At 28.3% G+C, this 8,807-nt stretch overlaps 1 protein-coding gene across 1 annotated transcript; it reads right to left on the bottom strand.

Annotated features, from left to right (window-relative positions):
• Positions 1–3,994: 3,994 nt before the first annotated feature.
• LOC116773520 (juvenile hormone epoxide hydrolase-like) lies at positions 3,995–8,005 on the bottom strand. Its single transcript, XM_032665994.2, has 7 exons — positions 7,881–8,005; positions 7,456–7,638; positions 6,363–6,611; positions 5,433–5,579; positions 5,002–5,350; positions 4,687–4,918; positions 3,995–4,526 (listed from the first exon to the last, which is right to left on the bottom strand). The coding sequence occupies exons 1-7, from the start codon at positions 7,962–7,964 to the stop codon at positions 4,316–4,318; spliced, it is 1,455 nt and encodes a 484-aa protein (XP_032521885.2). The 5' UTR covers positions 7,965–8,005; the 3' UTR covers positions 3,995–4,315.
• Between the last annotated feature and the right edge of the window lie 802 nt (positions 8,006–8,807).

The following is an 8,807-nucleotide window of genomic DNA, read 5'->3' as shown; positions in this document are numbered from 1 at the left end:
GTGCACGTTATATGATAATGTTAAGTGTTTTATGTGTGATAAAAGATTGGATAAAGAAATTATAATTATGTATTTTCGTATAAAATAATCACACTCTAGGTTTTATATAGAACAGGACTAACCCATTTATCTAAAATATATATATATATATATTACTGAAATATCTTATAACACAGATGCTGCCTAGTAATCCAGTTAATGAGATCTAAAACTTTCGCGAATTTTATTCATTTAAATGTAACTAATATATTTTCGGATTTACTACGCGGATTTTATTATTTTAAAACTACATAATCCCGACGTTTCGGTTACTTTTCAGCAACCTTGATCACGGGCAGACGAGATGTGAATGTCTGTCAGTTGGTCCTGTTATTCATCATCTACCGCCAACGATTTCTTAATTTACTGGCGTACCGCTCTGGATGCCGGGAGAATTTGGTTTCCAACAAATCCGAGCTTCATGACCAAAACACTAATTCCACGGTTAATGGAACACTTCTCTGTAATTATTTCGTGTTCACGAATACCTATTAATCGTATACGTAATACTGAAATTTCTGTACAAAATTTAATATATATATATATATATATATTGTTTTTCTTTATATATTATTGTAAGCCCCTCTAAATACTATGTTCTGCTTGAGCTTTACAATAAGTCAAATTTTAGTCAAGCAATATTGTTGTTTAGGTTTCTTATTTGTTAATATGGCACAGCCATTGTTATTTAAGGCGTAAGGTGTTTTCAATATATATAACAAAGAATATTTCCGAGAAGTAACATTCCAGGCACAAGAAGGCTTTTGGTTTGGAAAAAACCATAATACAGGCTGTTTATGTTGAATTTTTTTATAACAAAACTTTAAGCACGATACTTTTCTTCCTACATATTTATAGAAAGCTTATTTATTTTAAACGTATATATGATTTTTTATTAAAAACATATGTGATTTCTAAACTAAATCATAGATTTAAAAAAATGTTGATTTGAAATTCTCGCAACGTTTCACTTCGAGCGTGTTTTTCAACAAATTATATTAACATTTTATTTTTGTCGGAACGTTTTACCGTTCTCTAATATTTATTATAATTTGCAGATTTAACAGAAATTAAACAAGTTTGATAATAAAAAAAATCTAATTTTTTTTTTTTTTTAAATACTGGAAAGATACATTATAATGCCTAAAGATGCTCAACGGTATGGACTGATATAAATTCGAAAAATAATTTATTACTTAAATATATTTTTTTTTTATTAATATTTTTTTAAATATCTTTTCATTATAATTATTTTTTAATTCAAGCAAAAAGATATAGATAAAAAAAAATTAAACAGTGATACATTGATATTCTTACGACTGAAAACGAATGGAGAACTAGACATGGTCTGTTTTTATGTCACGCAAATTCGTGATACGAATTATAAATTTTATAACTTTTTCACTTTTTTGTTATTCTTTAATCGACTTTGTCTACTCGACAAATCGACAAGAATATCGAATATCTATAAACAATAAAAATATTTGCTTACTTATATATACCACAAAAAATATTCAACCAATAGTCATAGTATAGGAAAATTCCAAGCTATAATATTGAAACTCAATATAAGCGTAGAATATACTTAACTAGTATTTTATTATTTTATGTCACAATCACTTCCATTCTTTGATAGCAACGCTTACTAAAAGTACGTCTACTAAAATATTTTTAAACGAGCTCTTAACATTGATTCTGATTTTTTACTTTGATATATTTTATTTATTATAATTGAATCTACAAGCGGAAGTCCATATACGTTCAAGATCCAAAAGTTCTGACTGAAGTGAAATTTTAAACAACTAATTTAAGTAAAACCTCACGCGCGATGCTGAACGTGATGTGAGAATTTGAAATAGTTTTATTTCTATTGGGAATAAGGAACTTTTAAAATCTCTATAACCTTGCATTTATATTGATTTGATGTTAAACAGAAAGCCACGTTCATGTATCAGCTTTTTTATTTTGTATAGAAGTTTATTTCAAGAAATAGGTACCTCCCGAATATTATGTTGCAGTGGCTTTACGTTAATTTGAATATGAATTAATATTTAATTTATTTATTTCTTTATTTACACGGTAATATTTTCTATCGAAGTGTAAAAACAGCTGTATAAAACCAGTACAAAAAATAATAGTTTTATCCTAAATAGACTTTTTACAAAAACTTTATTGGATAATATAATAAATATTTTTCTAGATAAAAAAATATCCAATAAAATACTGCCATTTTCCAATACATTTTTAATATACTAATCTATAAGGTTGTATTCTTTATATGTTAGATCAAAATTTAAATAAAATTAAAATGTTCTGATATATAAATCTTTTTTTTATTATTTTACAACTAACTACTCCCGTTTTTTCTGTAACCAGTGCGATACTTTTGAAAATTAGGAAATCTTTGGCGGTAGATGACAAATAACAAGAAGACCAACTGACAGACACTTCATCTCGTGAACCCGTGATCACAGTTACTGCAAAGAAACCAACCGAAACGTCGGAACATAACGTAACATAGTTTTATTTTAATGAATTCTTTCGAAAATCTTTGATAACATCAGCTGAAAATTGCTTTTATGTTAAAAACAATTGCATTAACGAAATACAACATCTAACTTATGCAGGATTGTTTATTTATGTACTTATTAACGACGAAAAGACTGGTCTGCTAATGATGTTATCATAATCATGTTAAGTGATGGCTGAAGATGAATTTTCTTCATAAAAAGAAACTTACCCGTTTTCATGTAATGATTACAGCATTTATCATTTTGATTTTTTATCAAACACGCTGAAACCAAATAGTGCCCATGATTTATTATTAAAAAAAGTATAAAAAATTAATTATAATTAGGTAATACAAATAAGCTGCACATAAATATTCATTAGATTTACGGACGAAATAAAAAAAAAGTTTTAGTATCAAAAATAGTTCTAATTCATTTTTTATTTATACTCTCTTGTACATAGATTTAAGTAGAATGAATCGGAGTCCACAAATTGAATTGTCCGACGGCTAGCTGGCTTGACTGTCGCTGTTTACTGGTTTTATTTAACGGGAAATCTTTCAACGTTTCGTTATTTAATATAGTTGTTAGAATAAAATTTCATAAAATTTAAAAACCCATCAGTGGTTAGGAAGCAGTAAGTAAAGTGACTTGCATATTCAATCACTGTTTTATGTTAATATAATAAACGTAAACGGAACTATTTTGTATATTTATATGTAAAAGAATTATAATTGTATGTATTAGATTCCCCTCACACATTATATTACTCCCTATTATTTTAATTTCCTACCTAAACATGACATCATCTGAAATTAATATACTTAAATTATCAAACGTTTAAACTGAAATTTAAAATATAATATAATTGATTTATTAAAGTATTAATACAAATACACCCACGTGTATATACATATATATATATATATATATAGGGTGTCCCAAAATTAACGCAATTTTGATTAAAGATAATCTTGCGTTAATTTTGGGACACCCTATATATGTCTTAAAATGTTTCCTACAAACGCTGACGCGCCAAGAATTTGAATTTATAAAATGAATTCCTCCTTCGTATTTTACAAACTGAAGTCGAACTGATTTTTTTCTTTTCAGAATTCAGTTAAATTAAAAATGTTCATATCTTCTTATTAGAAATATGAATTATTATTAAATTAAATTATTATTAAATTATATATTGAATTATGAATTATTTGTTTGAATATAAGTAATATTATGCTGATAATAAAAAGGTAAAACGCAATATTATAATGATACGATCATATGAAAAATATATTTTTTTATTTTGCATACAAATGCCACAGATTTGTACACAGAATGTTAGTATATTTTGATTCGTAAATAAAGAATATACCTACACCTACACCAATCATCTTTACCAATAATTTTGGCATATAACTTTTATTTTTTTCACTCATGAAATTTAACCAGCCGTTATACATACTTTTCTTCCTTCAAGACATGGTATGGGAGAGAATTTATAATTTTATATATAACACTCAATGTTGAAGATCATAAAAAAGATTAAATCTGTTCAGAACAAATTTTGTTAATATTAAATATTAATTAATAATTTAAAACTGTCGCCTTCGCTTCAGTTAACTTGTAAGTTACTCAATTTCTAAGGGCTGGGTCGTTAGCATGAAAAGCATTTTGTTCCGTTTGAGTTCAACTTAAAACTATTTTTCGTCAGCATTAAAACTTATTTTTTTATTGAAATTTAATAACTCAACAAAATTTTTAAAGTACTATACTTTTTTTGTTAGGAGAAATTTTTTCACAGATTTAAATATATCACTAGCAACTTCCGAAGGTATTTCGAAAGCGGGAAAATGGCCGCCGACTTCCAAATTAGTTAAGCCACGAAGATTGGGGTACTTCCACCGTATTATGTTATCATGCTGATGGAATAGGTCATTTTTCGTTCGAAGACCCCAAGTTGGTACTGAGGTTGGTATTCTGAAACGAAATTAAAACGAACCTTGAACGATTGTCCAAATCTATTATATATATGTAGGGTTAACAAAATATAATTATTACTAAAAGAATTATTAAAAGAATGTTACTTTCTAATAGCATTTTTTTTTTTGTCATATGAGTATAAATTCTTTATTCTAACCTTGCAAGAACCTGTTCCATTTCGTAATTCCTAACTGTCTCCTTAAATAATCGCAACGATGTCGTAATACTCCCAGTGCTCCAATATAACATGACGTTATCAAGTAAATCTGTCATATTATAGCCTGAGAATGCTTCTTCAGGAGTGAATTTGCTATTTGGATTCGTATATAATAAATAGCGTTCGATAATGTACGCCGCTAGACCCAGGGGAGAATCTTGAAGAGCGATTCCTACAAATTTATATATAAATAAACATTATTTCAATGCCACATCAACTGCTTTGTAGATATTTTATCGCATTGTATAAAACTACCTATGGTATCAGGTTTCGTGCTCTGAAGATGAAAATAACCAGATTCTTCCAAGTAAAAACTTAGTTTATCTGACAGTGGGTACATTTTGTCACGAACATAATTATCTGATAAGCATTTAGGACAAATCGATCCGATAAACCAACCCATGGAAGCTAAATAGGAGTAATTAATAGGAGTGGTGGTGTGGAAACCAAGGATTTGATTGGGGAAAATTGTGGCCATGTGTGAACCAATCGCATGGCCAATATCACCACCGTGAACATAAAACTGATTAAAGCCGATCCTCTTCATCAAATTACGCATTATAATCGCTATTTCGTATGTTGTAAGACCTGGCCTGGCTGCACCCTTAAAATGATAATATAAGAATATATCTATTGAAATCACTTTATACAAAAAACTAGTGTCTCAATTATGACGTGTAGCTTACTTGTGAATGAGCAAACCCAGGTAGACTTGGCGCTATAATTTCGAATACAAAATCATAACCATTCCGCGGAGTTGTTAGAAGTGGTATCATTTCATAGAAATCTTTTACGGAACTCGGCCAGCCGTGTAGGAGAAGGAGCGGCAGGATCTAAAAATAGACAAAATTTCAAATTCAAATATGATATAAAAAAAATAACATTTACAAGCTTTAGAACATGATCGGCATTGTGTAAAAAGTATGATCAATTAATATGGCGAAGGTTGGAAAAACAAAAAACCCATCTTCAGGAAAAAAAGTCCTGTAGCAAACACCTACTGAATTCCAAATGTCGTTCGATAAGAAATCTAATAAATTACCTCGGAATTGAAGCCTTAATGAAAACTGGCGTTTAGTAAGATATTACAAACGAAGGCTTTGAAAATTTACATTTCATGCCTGCTATGAATAAAGAATAGGAAAAAGTTTAAAATCTCCCTTTATTAGAATTAATATTCGGATCAGGTGATTGTTATTGAAAGTCTGATTTGATTGTGCATTATTATAAATTGAATTTATTTGATGAAATTATAAAGGAAGAATTTATATTCCGTTTTGTAACAAACACTTTAAGAGTCGTGTCAAATTTGAAAATCTATCACTTTGCTGAAGGCGTCACTATAAACAAAATCTCTTAGTTCTAGAGCTAAGTATTCTGAAATATATTTTTTATTGTATAAACTATAAGAATTATATTGAAAAATATTACTATAATTAAATTAACTTAAAAAAAACTAAGCTTATTTAATCCAAGCACTAATATTTTTTTTTCTTTTGAAATTTATTTTAATAACTAGTAAAGAATGAAGATTACAAAATAACCAATTCATAACGATTGTGGCTGTTACAAACATGATTGACTGTATAAAAAAACCGTATGCTAAAATGACTTACCCTCACATTTCCAGGCGTTTTCGGTTTGACATGAATAAAATGCATATCCAGACCTTGTATATTAGTCTTGAAGTGGTCATACTTATTGAAGTATCTAGTTCGTTCTCTGTAATTATACTTGAATTGCCAGTGCGCAAAAATTTGGCCCAGATTATCAGAGTTCAAACCGTAGCTGGACGACTCATTCAGACTTTTTATTTTCGTTGCTCTTCTGTAAGCTTCGAATTTACGACGTATGTTTTCTTGCATCTGAAATTGAGATTTTGTTTATTTATACATATCTTTGGGACTGTTAGTTTTTTTACTTTATTTATAATGAAAATTTGTAATTATTTATTTTTATCTTTATCTTGTCTTGTAATAATTCCACTATAACACTACCAGTTGTTACAAAGATTAGATTAATTAAAAGACAGACGGATAGAAAAGTATATTGTACTTGTGACAAATTCAATATTTAGAAAGTAAGCAATGAAATATTTTAGATATAAATGTACCAAGTTCCTTAAACTGAATTCAGTAACTATTCCTATCTAAAAATATTTGAATTTATATCGTAGAAATGCTATAAATATTAATAACTACAAGCTATTATTTATTACCTAAACTAATACACAAATTATAGACTGTATGAAGATCATAAAAGTTGAGTAAACATTAAAAACGGCTATGAATAGAACTAAGTAAAGCTAATTATAACTTTCCCCTAATTAACAAAGTCCGTACATTCTAACTAACGTTTGATTTGGTGTTGCTTAGAAAATGTTACAACTTTTCTAATTACTACATGTGCTTATACGTTAAACGCGCTTCTAACTAACTTAGTTCCAAACAAGCCGTGTTAGTATTAATAAATTAGACAACTTACTACATTAAAAAACATGACGTGCCCCTAAAAATTCTGGAGCAAATGTCAGAAAAATATACGGACAATATAAGCCAACTAATTCACAGTTTAGAATTAAGTTAGCAGGTACTTTATACCTTATATATACCTATAGTTATATAAAAAAAATATTATTGTCTCAAGCATCACGAGTTATTATTACTACTGGTACTTACACCGTTTCTGACAAATGATATTTATACTCACAGAATCTAAAAGAAGAATTCTATAAGGACGTATAGATATATCTTGGCTGCTCCTTGGACCCGAGCCCCACCAGACATCGAGATCAAATTTAGGCAGCTCTGGCACAACGACGTAAGAAACATACAATCTATATACGAACGCACCTAACAGTCCAGCTATAATTGAACTTAATATTAAAGACCACTGTGAACAAATCAAATATTAATTTAACTTGGTTAAATATTTAATAATATTTTTATACAATTTCAACTGTATTGTAAGAAATTTGTTACAAAATATACAAATCATAGGATATTAAATGAAACTTACTAACAATAACCAATAAAAAGCAAAAGTAAATTAAAAAGTGAACAATTAAAAGCATATTTTCATTCAATAATATTAATAAAAAAGCAATTAAGAGATCTTAGGAAATATATACTCACTCCCTTCTTTTTATCTTTCTTTGCAGCCGTTTCCATGTCATCGTTTATTTTATCTTTCTTTTTATCTTTCTTTTTAGATGCCATAATTTTTAATTTATAACTCACCAGTTATTCCAAACGGTGTAATTAAACTAAATCATAAGCAACGTGTCCGATATCTCGTATTATCTTATTCGGTAACCATTTATCTTATCTTTAATAGTGATTTTTAGCTTGCTTTTTATAAAATTACGTGGCTTCAATTTGTGATTGTGTTATTGAATATTAATATTATAATACGAGAATCTATAAACAAATTTTATTGCAAAGTATCATTAGATGAAAATTAGTTTCTGAATCATCGTAGGGCGGAATTATTTTGGATAAAAATTGATATAGACAAATTCTGTAATAACATTTTTTGTGCTTTCTTTTACACGAATGTTCCGTACCCATGTTTATATATGTGAAGCCGAGGTATTTAACTCGTTTAATGTTAAGTATAGACAAGTCTTAAGTTGCAGTGTTTCTACTTCAATATTTCAGTGACATCCATAACTTGTCAGGTGTTACACGTCATTTTAGAAACAGTATAGCGTTCTACGTCGTATGATCAACGCGACCTTTTGAAAGCTTTCCCCCGTGTACACTCTCATAATAAAGTGTCATATAAAAAAAATACCAAAATTTTATAAATTGCATACATATTATAGATTTACGTATATTTTGTGTAAATATATATATTTTTTTATTTTACAATTAATTCACGTAGATTTGTAATTTTTATTTTTCACTTGTTTATATGACTGTACTAGGATAAAAATATTACGACGTTACAACAGCGTATCATTTTATCCTTACATAATTTTGTTGATCGAGTTCCCGGCTCCTTTAAATATTCTCATCACTCAAGGCTGTACATTTAAGAAGTTACGTCAACTTAAGGTT

Source organism: Danaus plexippus (genome assembly GCF_018135715.1).
Source record: "Danaus plexippus chromosome 22 unlocalized genomic scaffold, MEX_DaPlex mxdp_27, whole genome shotgun sequence".
NCBI classification, from domain to species: Eukaryota; Metazoa; Arthropoda; class Insecta; order Lepidoptera; family Nymphalidae; genus Danaus; species Danaus plexippus.
This window is presented reverse-complemented; position numbering and strand designations above follow the sequence as displayed.